Genomic DNA, 21,115 nt, shown 5'->3' on the forward strand with positions numbered 1-21,115 from the left:
AATTCCATTCTCAAGAAAATTTTGAATTGAAATGAGCAATTATTTAGTGTGATATTGTCACAATGCCGGGCTGCAATTTTTAATCATATTTTTAATGTATTTAATTTAAAATTTATGCTCTCCATCTCAAATTCGTAGTGGCTTGCCTCTGTACATCATAGTTTTTCTTTAACAATAGAGTTGTGCTGGTCATCTATCTAACACCTTACAAGAGAAAATTTTTGAATTGAAATAACGACTTCCAGTTTGCATTGGAAGTTCTTATATAGTTAATTGGGGCTTCCTGCTCCTAAGATTTCCATATCTGGTCTCATCTTTCATCTATCTAACTCTGTTCTAGAGATTAAGGAAAGAGAGACGGATGACAGTGGGAATTTATAGGTCTACACTTTTTTCAAATTGCAGCATATGATTGATGGTTTAGCAGAAGTTTGTGAATAGTTAATTGGAGACTTTGGCTCCTAAGCTCTCCATATCTGACCTTAATTTTCATCTATTTGACTCCATTCTGAAGATGAACAAAGGATAGATAGACAAATGCACAACAGTGGAAATGTATAGGTCTGCAATTTGAAAATTGAAGCCAAAAAATAGTAAATTTGTTCATAATTCAGTAATTTAAATTTGTGGCATTTCTTCAGTTATATTCTAGCTATTATTAAAGTGGCAGGCAAAGAAAGTGTTACATATTAATGATAATAACTAACAAATCTTCATGTTGATTATTTTAAAATTGTTTTAACATCCTTTTTTATGCCAAAGTCAATAAAACCAGACTTTTAATTAATAGAAGTCTTACTTACCCTATTTAATATTATCAATCAGTTATTGTCGCCAATATAGGTGAGTACCATAGATTACAATAGGTGGATTATATTGTATTTCATAATTGTTTTTAATGCTTATATGTATTTTTTCAAATACAGTAGACCCCCCTATAACACGAGTTCATATAAAACGGATTCGTATAACACGGGTTCATATAAAACGGATTTTTGTATAACATGGTGGAAAAATTGTGATCGTGGTCATATAACATGCTAAAAGAGGCTCGTATAACACGGTAAAAGAACGAGACAGATTGTCAAGGCCGACTCATGTCTCAACAAGATTGGTCGAATCTGGACCAATAGTGGACGAACAGCAGACCTACTTGAGAGCTACCAGCATAGCGAGGACGCTGATTGGATGACCACTGTCCAGCGGCACGCGTATATACGGACAGTTTAGGCAGGAAAGTTGTGTTTTCTTGTGAAAAAGAAAAAAACAATTATTATTCAACAATGATAAAAATTGTCATGTAGTGCCTTAAACCTGATTACTAAAGAAAGTTATTTTAAATATAACAAGTAAGTTAATCGCTTTGGGCTGTGAACGGCTCATGTGTTTTTAAATCTAAGTGACTCGTACAACTCAAATTCATATAACACGGAACGTATCTACTGTGTTATACGGGGCTCTACTGTAAATGTAATTAAATATTGTTTATAATAAAAAATATAATATTGTTATTGAATCTATTCATAACAGAAAAAAAAAATTATTATTTTTTCCTGTTATGAATAGATTCAATAGCAAACTGTTATAACTTATCCTATGATATATTTTACTCAGTGGAACAAATAGTTTTGGAAGTCATTTGCAGTTTTGTAGTGGAATATAAGAAAATAATTGACTAATTAAAATTACATATTCAATTAAATAAACATTAGGATAAAAGTCAAATTTTGTTATTGATGTATTAGAATTTTTAAAATTAAGTTTTTTGTTTCTATATCAGATAATGTGTATTTTCAAGTAATTGGATAAATATTTATATTTCATAGGAGAGAAAATACTTCATCTCTTAATAGTAATCTACAATTTTGCAAAATTTAATTCAGGAAATTAGACAAATATGACAGTTAATTACAAACAGTATAACATAATTATCTATTTACATTGGTTAAAATAAGAAAGCCAAGTAGATTAAAATGCTGAAATAATTTTTGAAAAAACAAAATAGAAAAGAAAATTTAACTTCTGGAATGGAAGACAACAATGGCAATGAAATAAATAATGAAAATCCAGATAAAGAAGATGAAAATTTGGTTACTTTAAACAATGAAACAGCTGTAGAATGCAGTAATAATATAATTTCTGAACAAGATAATCGTAAAGAAACACATGATGAAATTATTGAAACAGAACAAATTATCACTATGTATAAATGTTGTGGAAAAGAATTCACAAAATTCACTGGATATAAGATTCACCAGAGAAAAATGCACATTAAACAAAATACATTTCCATGCAACTTATGTAATAAGATATTTATGAATAGAAGACAATTAAAATTGCATGAAAAGAATCATACAGAAAAGGAATCTGACACATGCAATATATTTAATACAGAGTATGAAACAAAAAATAATTTAAAAACTAATACAGATCTAAATGCTGTTGAAATATCTTATGTTTGTGATTATTGTTGTAAAGAATTTAGAAGGAAATGTGATTTACAAACACACACACTTGTACATACAGGTGAAAGACCATATTTTTGCAATATTTGCAAGAAAGGATTCATAACTAGTAGCAAGTTAAAATCACATATAAGAATTCATACAGGTATTAGTCCGTATGTTTGTGACTTTTGTGGTAAAATGTGTATTGCAAATAGTGATTTGAAAGCCCATGTTAGAATTCATACTGGAGAGAAACCATATTTGTGTAAAACATGTGGCAAAGGATTTAGGAGGAGCTGTGATTTGCAAACACATGACAGGGTTCATACAGGAGAAAAACCTTATATTTGTGAATTATGTCATAAATCATTTATAAATAGCAGTAAATTGAAAGCACATGCAAGACTACACACTGGTGAAACACCATATATATGTGATGTTTGTGGAAAGGTGTGTACTACAGGGAGTGATCTTAAAATACATCATAGGATACATACTGGTGAGAAACCATTTATATGTGATTCTTGTGGGAAAGCATTTAGAAGAAGCTGTGATCTATATACTCATCAAAGAATTCATACTGGAAATAGACCTCATATTTGCACATCTTGTGGAAAAGGATTTATAAATAATAGTAAATTGTTGATACATCAGAGAACACACACTGGAGAAACTCCTTTTGTTTGTGATTTATGTGGTAAAAAGTGCACATCAAATCATGATTTGAAAACCCATCAGAAAATGCATACAGGAGAAAAACCATTTGTATGTGATATATGTCATAAAGGATTTATTAATAGTAGTAAACTACAGTCTCATCAAAGAACTCATACTGGAGAAAGACCTTATATCTGTGATTCATGTGGAAAAAGCTTTATTCATATCAGTAATTTGAAGATACATAAAAGGATTCACACTGGAGAAAGACCATACATATGCAACACTTGTGGTAAAGGTTTTATTGATAGTGGAAAATTACAGATACATTTAAGAATTCACACAGGTGAACGACCATTTATATGTGATTTTTGTGGGAAAAGTTGTATATCACAAAATGATTTAAAGAATCATCAAAAAATTCACAGCAGTATTAGACCATTTACTTGTGATTTATGCAATAAAGGATTTATAAGTAATGTTAAATTGCAAATTCATAAAAGAGTACACACTGGAGAGAAGCCATATATCTGTAATTATTGTAAGAAAGGATTTGTAAGCAGCAGTAGTTTAAAAACACATCAGAAAATTCACACTGGTGAAAAACCATTTCTTTGTGACTTATGTGAAAAAGCATTTACACAGCATGTTCATCTTCAAAATCATGTTAAAAAACATCATAAAGAAACTATTATGACTGAACGTGATAATGAAGGTAAGAGACTACACAAAGATGAATTTTATAAGGAAATTAATTGTAATATATGAACTAAAATAATAATCTTTACATATCAAGATTTATGTAAATTATTTTATGATGATTTAAAAAGTATAACTGAAAACTTAAGAATTGTTTCAAAATGGACTCAAAAAAATATTTTAAAAAATTGATATTTAAATATTAAATTAAATTTAATATATTGCAGCAGATAGATTATATTTCTGTTTTGAATTAATTTTTATTTTATGTATTTATATTAAATTTTATTTATATATATCATATAATTGTATAATGATCTGTGAAGATTTTGTTGTTTCATGTTATAATTTATATTTTTACAGAATTAATTTAGGTATATTATCAGTTTAATTAGCAAATTTGTTGTTTATTTTGATTATAATTTGTTTACAAGAATAAAACTATTCTTAATATATTGTATTTTCATAAATAATTTTTAATCATTGAAGAAGGTTGACAATTTAAAATGAAAAAGAAAATAAAAAAAGACTTTAAATTAGTTTTGAAGTTTCATAAAATTACTATTAATACAAACATGTTTCAAATTATAGCAAAAATTTTGCCTCAAATATTTAGTTCTATGCAAGAAAATGAAAGTTTTGTGGTGTGAAAAAATGTGATTACAAAAAATCTACCAACAATCAGTTCAACTGATAATTAGCAGCAAGATTGAATATCTTGTTGAAAATTAGCAGTTGAGATACCAAGTAATTGTGTGACTTAAATCTGATTTGGCAGCTAGATGGCCAAAACCTTAAAGGTACCCTCTTGCTGCTCTATAGTATACAGATTTGACTCTAGTTTAGCTTGGAAATTTTTTTGGACAGATTAATTAATATGGATATGCTGGGTCCCATCTTTCACATTCAGATGCTCCCATTGTAGACTTAGTTGAGTCAATGAGAGGGATGGAAAAAAAGCGTTCTTTGTTCATGTAGTTTGAAAGAGTTAAATAGATTTTAAAAAAGGAAATCTTGCCATTCAATTTCTTAAATAAATAATAATAATAATAAGATTATTGTAGTAGTAATGAACTATAAACAATGATTTCTAAGATTTTTAGACATTAGCAAATAAGCCCCCAAAAAACAACAATAATAGAAAAGGGGGAAAAACAAATAAAAATGCCAAATAAAAAGCTCTTGGAAGCAAAATAGCCAAATCCTGGCAAATATTAAAAGGGCCAAAAAGGATAAAACATATTTCAACTCAAAACTAACAGCCTTAAAACTGTTAAAATTTTAAATTTTTATATTTGTCAAATAGATCAAATTATCCAAAATTGGTTTACAATTACAAATGTCTACTGGTGGCCAAGTGGGTAACACCGCTAAACTATGGTATTTGCTTGTGGGTTTGTCTTGCCAGTGGGCTGGCCAGGTGGAATTTTCTTGATTTTCTTCACATTTGTAACACCTAAATACGGGTCAGTTTCCCATAAAAGTCCTCTTGGGAGGAATACCCCCTTGACAGATTGCCCATGTGTTGCATTGCCATAAACAAATAAACCTAAATCAAAGTACAATAACAAATCCAATGAATACCATTTCTGGCTGAGATACCGTTAGATGCACTAAATTTTAGATGATGAAAAGATTTGAGTATTGTTTTATTCTTTTATAGCTACTTTTTTGCTATTTGGGCAGACTTATCCTACCACAATTTTTTGAAAAATTTTTACTTTGTTTATTCTTTTCTATCTTTTTATTAGACTTTTGATCTCCAAGATGTACATTTCAGGTTTTTTACCCTTCTTCAAATAGCACATCTTTTCATTGTAAAATTTAATGCATTTCGATACATAATTATACCATTTTCAAAAAATGTACTAAAAAAATGTTTAATTATTTTTTGTTAATAGAATAATTATGTGAGTATATTACTAAACCTTTTTCAATATTTTACAGTTTTTATTATTGCCTTATTTGCTTCAAACAATTACTTTTAGGGAAGGATAAAATGCATGCATTTTTAAATAATGAAGACTTTAAACAATAGATAAATAATTTTAATGCTTTTAAGTAATTTTTTATTTAAAAAATAAAAATTAATCGTGCAAATTTAGGTTGTATTAAACATAACCTTTTGTCATTTTTTTTTATTAGCTCTTTCCGCCCTGTGGGCACTAAGAGGGCCTCTTTTAGTAGGCCCATTATGGGTTCGGCCAGGCCCACAATGGGGCGACCGGGTGGTGAGGGACGGGGCCCGACATATCCGAACGGACCAACCCCCGAAAAATTCCCGGGGATTATTCGACCCGTTCGGATTCGATCCCGGGTCCCCCAGAGCGGTAGGCTGCCACCTTTACCGCTCGGCCAATTGGCCGTCAACCTTTTGTCATTATGGAGAGTGGCCTTGCAATCAAGGTTGGCATGATTTAAAACATGATTTTAAAAAAAATGGCTATGTTTTAAAACATAGGCATTGGATTTAAAACATGGTGTAATCTACTAAAATAGAAAAAAAAAATCAGAAAAACTTCAGTGTAAGACTCAAGAATGTATAGAATGTTTTATTTAATATAAAATACAGCATTTTAAAATGTTTCTTTATGAAATGGCATTTTTAAGATTTGCATGTACAAAAAAAAAAAACAGGATTGACAGCAGTGGCTTCTTCAGCTTGAAGAATTTCTAATTTTCAAAAATGTACAATGCTCAGTAGCGTTTGTTTAGGTGCTTGAAAACTTTAACAAGCTTTGCTGACTTTTCCTGTCCAAGTTGATTTCTAAGTTTTGAATGAACAAGTCTATAGGTAGAGAAAATTCTCTCAATTCCTGCTTAAGAAGCCACTGCTGTGTGCAGCTGTGTAACTAATTTTAAAAGAGGTTTGTCGATTCTGTCATGTAGTGACTGCCACCATGTAAGAGGAGTGATATTGGTTAGCACAGACTATGCAAACGTGTTATAGAAAGTTTTCATTAGTTTAGGTTTTGCAAATAAGTCTAATAACTCGGGTTTTCTCTCAGAATCATTTTCTGTGAAATGATCAGGGCGAACACGACAAGAATCGGGATTGAATTTGTCTTTTCTTTCAATTCTTTACAATTATGAATCCATTTTCTTCTTATTATTGGATCTTTGGAAATCTAAAATAACCAACTTTCTTGTTTAGTAACTTTGTGTTATGATAGCTGTTATTACAAGTTGCAAGAACACACGATACTAAAAGTAAAAATAACGATGATAATAAAATTTAGCTATTTTTTAAATTTTCCCAAATAAATCTAATCAAGATATAATATTCTGAAGTGGAAAAAAGTAGTATTAACATTTCTTACATAAAAATTATTACACAATTAAATAACACTACAATAAATTTATACTATATGTAAACATTTTTATATTTTGCATTTTTATGCATTTTACGCAAATATGCATATTTTAAGAAAGTTATATTAATTAATAATAAACAATATTTCTTTTTTACACCTTAAGTTATTTTAAAAGTGTTATTGGCCAGCTTATTATTTGTAGTCGTCATTTCATCGTGCAGATACTATTTTTATACACGTAGAAAACTGTTCTTAGTATTTTAAAGTATTTTAGTAATCAATCAGTGGCGTGCCGTCATTGGAAGCGATGGAAGCGCCGATTCCACCTTCCAATGACCTTCCCTTGTATTTTATAAAATATAAATTTTCATATTTTAACGTACTTTGAATTAATTAAAATTAATATTTTATTATAACTGCATTATGTATCTTTTACAAATTTCTATACTACATGTGAAAAAAACGATAAGATTGCTATTGTATATTCGAATGATTCGGTGACGGAAGAGTGTCGAAACCGGGTCAGTTTCCAATCAGCCAGATTATATAGGCATTGGCACATGCGGTTTACAGAGCACCAACCTCACCCGGTTTAGCTGGTAGAAGCGACACACGCATAAAGAGTCCGACTTTATATCCCGGAGCGGTTGTGGGCTGTTAGCCGCCTGCTAGATATTCGGCCACCCTCGCCCGATTATGTGAATCATGAGCAGACTAGATCGACGGCAGACAACCCCCGGCCCGCGGGCCGGCTACGGCTCGCGAAAAGTTTCTATCCGGACCCGCGAGATCTTTAATAGATTATTAAATTAGGAAAATAACTAATTAATAGTTATTTTTCCAATTCTGTAATTTTCGAAAAGGATAAGAGAAATAAATGTAGTTGTGACCGGAGGGTCGGGATCTCTTTGACCCCTCGTCAGGATGTGACACCACCGAGTCGGTCAAGACTCGGAAATCGCGACGCAAAGTTTTTCGCCGCGCGAGCGGTTCGTTCGCGGTAGAGGTGGAGGTAGGAGAACCGAGGAAGTGAGTCACTCAAGACACCGGCTAAGTAACAAGGCTAATTTTAATAAGGGAGTATAACAAAAGTACAATAATGCATCGCTAATACGGATGTATTTCTAGATACGCGGAGAGGGAGAGTTTACAAACGATTCGCGAGTTGATAAATACCTTAGAGAGTCTTGGAGCCGGCGTCGGGTATCCTTGCGATGATACGATCCACGGAGAATCACGATTTGAAGGAACAGTCACCAGATAATCCGCACTATGGTCTTTGTATAAATCCACAAGGGTCTTGGTTCGGAAGATGGCGGGAAGAGTCCGGATTATTGTCCCGATAACTAAACGACGACTGCCGGATTCGTCATCGTTCGTTCGTTTTATTTTTTCACTCGGGTTTTTTCCATGAGGGTCGGGTGTCCAATACGTAAATTTCTTCTAAAAGTTCCTGGTGGCATACGTCCCGAGGATGGGTCATCCTCAACGAGGAAGCAAGTTCGTGGGAAATAAGTTTTTATGGGTTTCCAACTGATCTTGTGATAAAAATGGTGGAGAAAAAAAAATTCGAAGTTTTGATTGAACACCTTCGTCTTTTCGTCCATCACATAGTAATTAACTTTTTATTCATTTATTTCATATTTGCAGACTAAAAAAATTACGAGTCACAAGAAAGCGTCAATTAACTACTACGGCCCGCGGAAAAAAACGTAAAATTTATTCTGGCCCACGTTATAAAAAGGGTTGCCCACCGTAGACTAGATTTATAACTTAACCCAACCGATAGGAGGTTACTGGCACGTTTTTATGATAGTTCTGTATAGTTGACAGGAGTTTTAAAAAAATCCATTAAAATATTTGATACATTTATTCCGCGTTTATTCCGCTCTCCCATCTTATATTACTTACGGATTTCGATGTTAAGCCGGTCATATTACGATTTAGTATGTCCCATCTGTAAGGGGATGCAGAAAAAAACGTGTACAATTCTAGTACAGTGTTAAAAAATTAACTGTTACTTTGGCTTCATCATTTACAACCAAATTTAATGAATGAGACGTACAATGGTACAAAAAAAGCTCTAGAATTTATTTTCTTTAAATTTACGATTTATGTATCGGTTGTCGTAAAAATTCCTTTCCCCTTCTTTCCCGAGACTACAGATATTCGAGTACAAAGTAACCGGTTTCGACTTATTTCTATTTAAGAAGTAGTTAAATAATTAAGCGATTAGGGAATTAGAAACATAAATAAAACCCCGATGAAAGAGCCGAAATTTTACTTAAACAGAAGCTTAACCGATCCAATCTCTTGCCGAGTACAGTGGGGTCTGATCTCTTCGTAATATTAGATTTAAAAAAGACAGAAATTTCTCCAATTCAACGAGAGTGACCGAAAAGTTGTAAATTTTGGAAATTTCCGTGAACCCTCGATCCTAAAACGAATTAGTTAGAAAACGAACGACGGACAATCTGTTAAGTTTAACATATTTAGATTTTTACAGCTACGGTGAGAAACGTTTAAAATCTACACAACTTCGTCGTGTCCTTTGAGATATACTAGTGACGCGACAAAAGAGGCATTTGACATCGACCGGTATCGGCACCCTCGGGATTTGGCACGGACACACCTACCTGGACCGTCTTTGATTCCATTCATTAGCCACTCGTAGGGAGCTATTTCACTAAGTGGATTGTTTTAAGATTTAAAAAGTAAAGAATATTTTGTTATTTTTATGTACGTTTCTTCACAAAGTTATATTTAATTATAAGTTTCGTTAAAAGTATATTCGTACAATTGAAGAATTTTTTGTACTAGGCATGTATATTCGTCACACATTTTGTTTTACCGAGTAAGTTTTTTTTTTATAATTTTAATTTTAGCCCTTATATCGTGGCTAGTAATTCAAAAATTTATTTTAAAAAAGTTTTGGCTCGAGACCGTATAATGAAAAAGAAAACATTATTAAAAGAGAAAGACCGATGCCTAAATTAAATATAAATACGTCGACAAAAAATTTCGACATTTTGACGATAAAATTTATGACGAATGACGATTCTTTCGTAAAATTGAAGCAATTTGGAAATCAAAGAGGAATAGAATTTAACATTGGTAGACAATATAAAATAAATATTGAAAATTATAACAAGATAATTACGATTAATAGATATATCTAAATTAATAGACGTTATATGTTTTTTTTCGAAGCGAGAATTGGCATTTAGAGGGCGTAGGGAATATATTGAATCTAATAACGGAGGTAATTATATTGAACTTTTTTATTTATTAAGTACGTCAGATAATCTATTAAAAATACATTTAAAGAAGTATACGGTTTTTACTGGCTTATCGAACAAACGAATACGAACGGGCCCTGACGCGCGATTAATTGATTGCCCCTGAAAGTCGGCTTCTTACAGAAACACGGCTTCCCTATCGTCAAATGTCACGGCACGCCACTGGTAATAACATTTATTTTTGAAATGTACAATAAATCTTAACAAATAGTAGTAATGAATTGTGATGAATATAATCGTTATATAACAGTTTATATATTATATATAATCTTATAAATAGTATCTTATATCAAAATAATGCTCTTTGAATTGAAAAGCGAGTGCTAAGGCTGTACAATTTTTTTCTTGTAGTGAAATTTACCCCTTTTTTGGCACAGATTTGGTTATAATCGTTGTCATTGGCATCAAATCTACAAAAAATAATTCCATTAGTCTATTAACGCATTTGAAACCGTGTCGGTAATTATTGATGTCTCCTAAACATTATAAAGTGCAGACACTCGGACATTTGGCAATCTTCAGTTGATACATGCACCTGTGTTTTGTGCAAGTTTCGAGCTTGTTAAGGCCTCTCCCCAACCAACTAAAATACATAATACATACAAATTAAATATACAATATATAAAACATAAAAACCTTTCTGTACATATATAAAACCTTGTTTACAATTGTACCTTGAAATCACAAATTTAAGAGGTTTTCTTTAAAAATCTTTAGGTAGTTTTACATTTTCACACAACAAGTAGTCTGTTTCAGAGTCTGACTAGTTATGTGATAAAAAGACTGGTTAATTTTCGTTCGTCAACGAATTGTATGGATATACAAGGCATACCATCACGCATTCTATAATTTCGAATTACAGTAGAGCGTCGAAAATTGGCGTCAATTGGGGACTGGGGTTGTTCCAATTTCCGACTTTGTACGAAAAAATATATTAACCTGTCCGATGTTCAAATTTTTCTCCATTGCGTATCGCTTCGTGTTGAATTTTCGTCGATTTTAAGCCTAACGAAAATTTTTATAATAATAATCGAGGCTATCGTATCGTTAAAAATTATTTCTTTATTTTGTACAAACAAAATAAATATATTGAAGAATATAAAAAACATGAAAATTATACTTTAGAAGTAATCTAGTATCAAAAACGTTCGATTCAGCACGACACAGTCCGACTGAAAATCGTTCCAATTTCCGGCCATTTCAATTACCGACGTTCCAATTAACGACGCTCTACTGTACATCTATTTCCCGCGAGGCTGTATGTGTAGGTTTTTCGACGCTTTTCACAACATGACCGATAAAACTAAAATTACAGGTACAATTCAATAATAGCTGGTTAGTTTCCGCGTTAGTCAACGAAATTCTTACAGATATTGGAGACATACCTTCATGTGTTTTATGGTTTACATGTTGTACACCTGAAGGAAACATTTCCAATGACATCTGTCTCGCGTAAAGCAATGTGGTAGCATGAATTTTTCCCAGCACTCTTCACAGCAAAAACTGACAGGACCAAAACAGGTAATATTCGATAAGATTTACTGGATAAAGACATTGTTATATAAGACGTACCTTTACGTGTTTTAGTGTCTTACGCCGTCCATTATAAGGGAACATTCCGCATAACATCTAGTTGACAGAGACTCAGACTATAAAACAGAGACTCAACTGTTTCATACTGTTTCAACTGTCATGCTACCACATTGCTTTACGCGAGATAGATGTCATTGGAAAAGTTCCCTTCAGGTGTTTGGCATGTGGAACTGTGATGTCAGTGAAGGTATGTTTTGAATGTCTATAAGAATTTAGTTGATTAACACGTAATTTAATCAGCCCTTATTGAATTGTGTTAGTTTTAGTTTTGTCGGCTTCTGTTGTGAAAAGTGCCGAGAAACTCATACTATTATACTGCTCCACGACAGATAGATGTCGTGAAAATGTTTCCTTCAGGTATACAACATGTAAACCATAAAACACATGAAGGTATGTCTCCAATATCTGTAAGAATTTCGTTGACTAACGCGGAAACTAACCAGCTATTATTGAATTGTACCTGTAATTTTAGTTTTATCGGTCATGTTGTGAAAAGCGTCGAAAAATCTACACATACAGCCTCACGGGAAATAGATGTAATTCGAAATTATGGAATGCGTGATGGTATGCTTTGTATATCCATACAATTTGTTGACGAACGAAAATTAACCAGTCTTTTTATCATATAACTAGGCAGACTCTGAAACAGACTACTTGTTGTGTGAAAATGTAAAACTACCTAAAGATTTTTAAAGAAAACCTCTTAAATTTGTGATCTCAAGGTACAATTGTAAACAAAGTTTTATATATGTACAGAAAGGTTTTTATGTTTTATATATTGTATATTGAATTTGTATGTATTATGTATTTTAGTTGGTTGAGGAGGGGCCTTAAGAAGCCCGAAACTTGCACAAAACACAGGTGCATGTATCAACTGAAGATTGCCAAGTGTCCGAGTGTCTGCACTTTATAATGTTTAGGAGACATCCATTAGTCTATATTGAAAAATATTATTAAATAAAATACTTAGAAAATGAATATACCGAGCAGCCAAAATTTAGTTAACTACAGTCAAACCTGTTTTTATGCGCTCTTTTTATGTGCGATTTTTATTTGTGCATTTTTTTAATGCGAATTTTTAATTTGTGCGGTATAGTTGGCGACTAGTCTCGTGCGATTCGTCATGTCTCACGTTGACTTATTATAGCTAAATAAACTTATTATAGCATAAATGCACTTATTATAGTAATATTATTGCATGAATATGCGAAAAATGAAATAATTTACTTTTTAAGTCAACAAAACACCACCTGGACAAAAATATGTAAAACAGACGATTGTTCTTGTTCTTGTTCTTGTTCGTGGGTTTATGTTGGAAGGTATGGCCGTTGTCGGCTTTTCTTCCGATGCGCCGCCTGGTGGTTAGGCGAAGCGGCCGGTCTTATATATGTACCGCTCAAGGGCTGAGATGTAGTGGCTCGGGTCTAAACCCGCGTGTGGCCAGTAAAGTTGGCTGAGGTGGCGAGTCTGGTTCAGGTCCAAAGAAAGGGCTTGGCCCAACTCCCGACGGGCCTCGTTGTACGCCGGACACACCAGCCAAAAATGATCGGGGGATTCCTCCTGCCCGCAGTGCTGGCAGTCCGGTGAGCGGCTAAGGTGACGAGAAAAAAGGAAAGATTGAAGAGGCGCCGTATTAGTACGTAACCTCGCCAAAAGCGATTCCGCACGGCGCGAGGAGGCCAGATGGTAGGGCCAAGGAGAGAACGGCCGGAGGTGCTCCCTCCCCTTGTGCCGGAGAGCAGCCGACCAATTGTCGGTGAGGGCGAGCACGATCTTGTCCCTGTTGAACCGACGTAGGTCTCTCGGGGTAAGGGAATGGCGCCAGGAACCAGTAAGATCGGTGTGACTGGCTGCCCTATCGGCCGCTTCGTTAATCTGAATGCCCGAATGTCCTGGGATCCAAACGAGGTCCAGGGGGGCGGGGAACCTGCTGACAATAGATGCAATGTCTGAGATAATGGCCGTCGATGAGAAAGAGACGTTCGTAATTGCCTGCAGGACAGAGCGGCTGTCTGAAAAAATTACGGTCGGACGATTATATTGAGAGGCGATCATCAGTGCTCGCTGAATCCCAATAGCCTCTGCCGTGAAAACGCTGCAGGCGTCGTGGAGACGCCAAGTCTCCCGGATACCCTCGCTAGGAATGACGATGCCGATCTGCGTCCTGAGAGTAGTTTTCGATGCATCAGTACCGATGCAGAACCTGTCGTACCAAAGTTTAGCGTGGAGCTCAGAGTAAAGGCTTTTCAAGCCCTCGGCGTGATCCGCACCCGCTACGGACCACTCGTTGAGGTGGACCTTGGGCCGGATCTGATCTGCACACGGAGGGAGGAAATTCTGGCGGTAAAGGCTGGCGACCGGGAGACTCTCCTTAGCGAAATGGGTAAAGACCCGGGCGACGTAAGGAGACTGAAAGCGGCGCCAATGGTGAGAGGCCAGACTGGGAGCCGCCTGGAAAAGGTGGAACAGAGGGCTTGATGAACCCCGAGATAAGTGTGTTACCGCATGCATTATCGCTCTGTGGCGAAGACGAAGCTGAAGCGGGATATACCCGGATTCCGTATAGAGAGAGATCAGGGGAGTCGATTTGGGGACCCCCAGCGCGGTACGAAGGGCCTCGTGTAAAGGGCGCTCCATACGGCTAATGCTGGAGGGCGGAGCCCCCTCCAGGAGCGGGGCGCCAAATTCCGCCATTGGGCGAAGCACCGAGTAGACAAGGTGCAAGAGGTCGGCGGTCCGAGCCCCATTTCGGCGGGAGGCAAAGTATTTTAAGTAGGAGCAGGACCGCGTTAGTTTGGTCCGGAGAAATTGGGCATGGTTGTCCCAAGTGAAAGTATGTGAGAGTTGGAGGCCCAAGACTCGGACTACCCTTTGCTGGGGGATGGTCCCCGAACTGAGGGTGAAAGATAAAGGTGAGCGATTGGTTTTAGCCGAAAAATCGATGGATGCGCTCTTGGTTGCAGAAAAGGACATGCTCCACCCCGACGCCCAATGTTCCAAGTGGTCTAGAGCTTGTTGGGCGCGGGCGTGGGCCTTGGTAGGGCTCGAGCTAGCTGAGAGAAGAAAGATGTCATCGGCATATACTATCACCGAAACATCCGGTGGAATAGCCCTCCAGAGATCGGCCATATATAAGGTAAACAGGAGGGGGGCCAGTACACTCCCCTGAGGGATGCCTTGCCGGAACGGGTGGGGATGGGAGAGGATTCCACGCCAGCGAACCTGGAATTGGCGGTCTAGCAGAAACGATCTAAGCCAAGAAAGAAACCTGCCCCCAATGCCATAAGTCCGGATCTTGGCCAGGAGGCCCTGCTGGTTGACCGAGTCGTAGGCCCCCTCCAAGTCGAGAGCCAACAAAAAGACCCACTTCCGTTGGGCCCGAGCCACTGCGACCTGATGGTGAAGGAGGAGCAAAGCTTCCTCGGCGCCCCGATAGGGCAGGAACCCAAAGTGGTGTGGGTGGAAGAAGGTGGAATTAGCCGCAGAAATATGGAAACGGTGCAGAACCATTCGTTCGAATAGTTTGGCCATGTGGGAAGTGAGAGAAATTGGCCGGTAGGAGGCGCAATTAGTCGCCGGGCGACCCGGTTTACGAATAGGAATAATATGGGCTAACTTCCACTCCTGGGGGCATGTCCCCGCCAACCATGCTCTGTTCAAGGCGGCCAGGAGGGCTGCAAGGCCAGACGGAGGGAGTGCACGAATGGCCTGGGCCTGGATGCGGTCCGGGCCCGGAGTGGTTGGGCGAAGGCCCCGAAGGGCCCGAAGCAACTCCGCTGGACGGAACGGGCCGTCCTCTAGGGTTAGCTGATCGTTGTGGTTCGCTGTGATTGGGGCGAAAGCGCCCGAAGGGCGGTTCCGACCAAAATAGGCGGCCAGCGCCTCGGCTTGCTGGGCTGGCGAAGTGATATCTTCCGTCGTACGCAGAATGAGGTGAGACGTTGGCGCGTCCGCGGGCGTGCGGAGGCGGCGAAAAATCCTATAGATCGTGGACGGAGAAGGAGGGGAGGAGCAGAGACGGCCCCACCACTCCCGACGCGCTTGTCGGGATTGCCGGCGGAGAAGGGCGCTGAGTCGTTTGTAGCGAGTCCAAAGAGCCAAGGAGGCAGATTGGCGGGCTTTACGAAAGGCCCTTCGTTTCTTAGCCCGAAGGAGGCTACAAGCCGGAGTCCACCAAGGTGGGGACCCAGGGGGAGGAGGGGCGCGCCACACCGAACAGTCCTCTACCGACTGCCGAAGCAGGCCGGCGAACTGGGAGTACGAAGGGGGGCGGTGGGCCAGTGAAGAGATGGAGTTCTCGAACCGGGTGGGGAAGTCGGACCAGTCAGTACTACAGCGAAAGCGTACCCGAGGCCCCTGCCGGGGTGCTAGAGCAGTAATGGAAAGGGAGACTGGGGCATGATCGCTTGATAGAGTGTCTGAGAGGACGTTCCAAGTAGTCGAGCCGAGCAAGTCCGGAGAGCAAAATGATAAGTCGAGGGCTGAAGCGCTAGAGGCACTGAACCGGGTAGGAACCCCCGAGTTCAGGCAACAAAGGTCTGCTGTGGAAAACCAATCGAAGAGTGCGCGTCCCGCCGTGTCGGGGTGGGTGCAGCCATCATCCCAGTAAGGATGATGCGCGTTCCAATCGCCGCAGATGATCCGAGGGCGAAAACCGTCCCGAAGCAAAGCGTCAAGATCCATATCCGGCTGAACACCTTGAGGGGCGTAGACGTTCACGAGGGAAAAAGGGCCCCCCGGGAGAAAGATCCTGAGCTCCTGGGTCTCCAGGCCCGCGATTCCTGGGGCGGCCGGAAGGAGGCGCGCGGGAATGGCCGTAGCCACCGCCGCTAAAAGACCGCCGCCGCGGGAATTGGGACGGTCACACCGGAAAATGGTGAACCCAGGGAGGGAGAAGGAGGCTGACGGGACAAGCCAAGTCTCCTGGATTAAAAGGACGTCTACCCCGCGGAGCCATGGTTCCGCCAAAAGAAGGTCCTTTTTAGCGCGTAAGCCTTGGGCGTTCCAGTGAACGATGCGAAGGGCCGAGTTGAATTGGGCCGGACTAGGCATTATGTGCCGATTGCGCTGACTGACGGTGGCGAAGTTTTACCTTTTCCGCCGGGTTGGCAGAGCCAAAGTCTTCCAACGATACTGTCCGGGTTGGACCAGGCGGGAAGGAAAGGTCCATGTCCGATGCTGGACCGTCTGAGTCGGAAGTAGCCTTTGGGGCCGCCTTCCTCTGTTTATTTCCTTTTTTCTTTCTAGGCGGGCCAGAGAGCGTAGGGCGTTCCTCCCGCTGCGGCGGACGTTTTTGAGCCTGGGAGGTAGGTAATTGTTGGGGTTGCGACGAGATGTTTTCGGGGAGAAGGAGTTCCGATTCCCTGGTGGGAGGGGTAGACCGAAATTCAGATCTAATTTGTCGGAGTTCAGTCCGTAGCGAGTCAATAGCCGCTTCCAGCCGGGCGATTCGCCGGGTCAAGGATTGGTGGTCCGGGCCCCGTGCTGAGTCGGCCTGATGGGTAGACTCTACCCTACCGCTGGGACCACTCTTGGCCTCCGGAACCTGGAGAGGTTTAGGCTTTGCCGCCACCTGGGCATAGGATGATTGCTCCGACGGCCGGAGACGCTTAGCCTCCGCATGCGAACAGCGGTGGATAACACTCAATTTGAGTAGCCGCGCTTCCGAGAGGTATGCCGGGCAGTTGGGCGAGTCCGCTCGGTGAGGGCCCCCGCAGCGAACGCACTTCTCCGCCGGGCGCGAGCACCCCGTGGAGTCGTGGTCCTCCCCGCAGTTTAGGCAACGACGGCGCCCACGGCAAGAAGCCGGAGCGTGGCCGAAAGTAAGGCAGCGCCCACAGAATCTGGGCTTAGGATAGAAGCGCTCGCAGCGAAACCGTTGATAGTACAGTTTCACCGACTCGATCGGGTCCGCACTGGCAATGGAGAAGTAAACCGTCGTACTAGGGGTCACCTCTGCCCGGTCGTTGAGTTTCCGCGTGAAGCGGCGCACCTCGACGACAGGCAACATGGCCTCCGTGAGCATTTCGTAAATCTCGGACGCGGTTAGCGAGACATCCACTCCTCTCAAGAGATACGCCGTTTGGGAGCATTCCGGGGCCAACCTGCCCCACACCGACAAATCCCCAAGAGACGTCAGGGCGAGAGCCGTTTGGGCGGTGGAGAAGTCCCTTGTTTTCAACAGAAGAAGCCCACTTCTGGAATAACGAACGTCCTCGATGAGCTCCGGGCGTGGGAATCGCGTCCGGAGTGCGGCGTGTAGCTCGGCCGGACGTAAACGACGAAGGGGGCCCTGGCCCTCCAGGAAGATCGTGAACAAGAAGTCCGATGGGAGGGACGGCCGAATAGAGCGGAGTTTATCCGCCTCCGCGAAAGGAGCCAAAAACCGCAGTCCCGAGAGATCGGGGCCCCCCGGGCCCGACTCCGGGGACCGGGGGCGAATGCGCGGGGGCGAGGACGCCTCCGAAGCCATGGAGCAGTCCACACCGGATAGGCCCGTGAATCGCGCTCCTACCTGGGAGAAAGCTGGGAAATACTTTAATTCCGGAAATCCTTTTTCGATGCTGAAGTAGCCACTCGGGGCACCAGCCACCAGGAAGTAATCTCTGCCTGGGAATGAGCAAAAACCGAACAGTCGAAAAGCCACCAAAAAACTTTACACTCCCAAAAACCAAAATATGAGAGAAACCAAAAAGCACAAGTCTAGCACTCGAATCTTCTGACAATTCGAAAGTCGCGCCAAAACCTGTACGCCATATTGGATCCGACCACTTGACCAACAACGCAGTTTACAAACGTGTTTGAATATTTAAAAAAAACAGACGATAGACCAGACGATGCAGTCAAGTGCTGACATCTGTTGTCAATAAATTCTATTTCGTACGGTTTAGAGTTATTTTCTATGTGAGACTTTTTTTATGCGGTCCCTGTTGACCGCATAAAAAAATTATTTTTTTAATTGTGTTGCGAAAACTATTATTTACAGCCATTCGTGAAGTTTCGTGAGATTTTTTTTAATGCGTTTTTTTTAATGCGGTCCCTATCCCCCACATAAAAACAGGTTTGACTGTATTTTAAAATAAACGAGCTTCAACGTAGTTTTTACTAAATTTTTAATGATGGCCAAGTAGTTAAAGTGCCAGTCTCCCAGGCTGGAAGACTTGGGTGATTTCCTCATAGATTTGGCCACACCGCTATTGTGGGAATGGATAATGGGCATGATTAAAACTCTGGTTTAAGTCCCTCATAGATTTGGCCAAGCCTATATTGTGGTCCTGGCAAAATCCATGAATGGGCAAGATGAAAAAATTCTGTTACTATTCACAGAGCAGAAAAGGCTTAGAATACTTTTAGAATATTCTTTTTTAACTGAATTTTCGGCCACGCTACCTGTAAATTAACATAAAAATTCAAATTTTTCGTCATACTTGGTGACGATACCTTTCACTTTCAATATTACTTTCGTAGTATTTACTTGGGTTTCTCCGTTATCCAGTGACAAGACGTGGCATTCGAAAATGCCTTCATCATCTTTATTAACTTTCTCAAGGAAGCTTCAAGGAAGCTTCTCCGCTAAGCTCAAGGCTCAAGGAAGCTTCTCCGCTAAGCTCACATAAATTGGCGTGAAGTTCCCCTTTCTGTGCCACTGCACTAAGTAAATATCATCGTCGTGCGACTTCTTGCAAGGGAGGACCACGTCTTTACCCGACTTTGATATGATCTTTATTGGCTCGTTTAGAGCAAAACCTGTAATTTAAAATTGAAAATTAAATATAAATGATAAATAAATTTTAATAAATAAAAAAATTTTTTCGCTCGGCGTTCGGACATTCTGCTTTAATTCATTAATAAGGATATCAATATAAAAATTAATTGGAAAATATAAAATATCGTTTAATGAGGATGTTCGCATCCTCTTTTTCCAATAACGTATCATAAGAGAGCTACAGAATTAAATTAACCCCCATAAAATATATGGAATGTACGTCAGAAGATAAAATAAATAAATAATCTGAATATCTATTAAATATTTTTTTAATTAAGATGGTTTTATTAATTACGAAGTATAATTACAGTTAAGGGCCTATCAGTGGCAGTGGATAAAACCACCGGATCGTGGGTTCGAGCGTGAATGACGCTGGTTTTCCTCACGTTTTAACGTCTAAATTGGAGCCAGATTCTCGTAAAAGACACCCCTCTCGACACATGGACCATGTGTCACATTTCCCTATGCGAATGAACTAAACCATTAGAGTTAAGTAATTCTAATCACGAAATAAAATTTTAAATTTAAATAAATAAGTATATTGTAACTTTCAATTACTATTTTTTTTACCTGAATTTACTTGTAACAGCAAAACAGAGGATAACACAAAAAACGCGACCATTTTACAATCAATGGCGACAGCGAATGAATACGGCGCATGGGCAATTAAAATACATCAAATGTCACTTACGTTTAAAAATGAGAGCATGCGCAAGATGTTAGGAAAAAATGGTATAATATAATAATCGTTAATATGAAATAAATAATTACAATATTTAAAATAATGCTATTTTCCCTCTTATTGTGTCCTTTCTGAGGGTCATAAACCTGGCTCTTTTTCTCTATCTATCGTGGGATCGGCCAGGTTTGCATTGGGCTAATTGAACCTACGGCCCATAAATAATTCCTGAGAGTTGCTGGCCCGAATTCGATCCCGGATTCCCCACTGTGGTAGGTTGAGGCCTTTGATCATATTGTCCATCCGGAGTGGACTGATTGTATAAGGCAACACAGCACGTGGGCGATCGGCAAAAAAAGTGCCTCCTGGTAAGATTTATAGAAAGTTAGACCTGATCAGGTGTGACGCGTGAAGAAAATACGAAAAACTCCACGCGGTCAGCCCATTAACGAGGCGCGAACTCGCTACCAACTACCACTGTTGGGCAGTTTTATCCACTCTGCCACTCTTTCCCAGGCTATTCGGCCTACACCGAAATTCAATTGAGTTAATATAAAAGTACGGGCGACAATTACATAATAATTAAACAATTAATTGTGGAAACTGCGACTTAAAATGAAATGATTTATTTTTGAATATCAGTGACAGTTGATAAGGTGCGA

The 21,115-nt window shown here is 39.3% G+C and overlaps 1 protein-coding gene across 1 annotated transcript; it reads left to right on the forward strand.

The window, feature by feature from the left end:
- Window positions 1–1,799: 1,799 nt before the first annotated feature.
- On the forward strand, window positions 1,800–4,027 carry LOC136986733 (zinc finger protein 271-like). Its single transcript, XM_067284332.1, has one exon. The coding sequence runs from the start codon at window positions 2,028–2,030 to the stop codon at window positions 3,870–3,872; it is 1,845 nt and encodes a 614-aa protein (XP_067140433.1). The 5' UTR covers window positions 1,800–2,027; the 3' UTR covers window positions 3,873–4,027.
- Window positions 4,028–21,115: the final 17,088 nt, after the last annotated feature.

This window comes from Centruroides vittatus, unplaced genomic scaffold, assembly GCF_030686945.1.
Source record: "Centruroides vittatus isolate TY-2023 unplaced genomic scaffold, ASM3068694v2 contig_1215, whole genome shotgun sequence".
In the NCBI taxonomy this organism is placed as follows: Eukaryota; Metazoa; Arthropoda; class Arachnida; order Scorpiones; family Buthidae; genus Centruroides; species Centruroides vittatus.

Excerpts from the sequence above, each read along its gene's own strand:
- LOC136986733 (XM_067284332.1), top strand. The coding sequence starts at position 2,028 with ATGGAAGACAACAATGGCAATGAAATAAATAATGAAAATCCAGATAAA.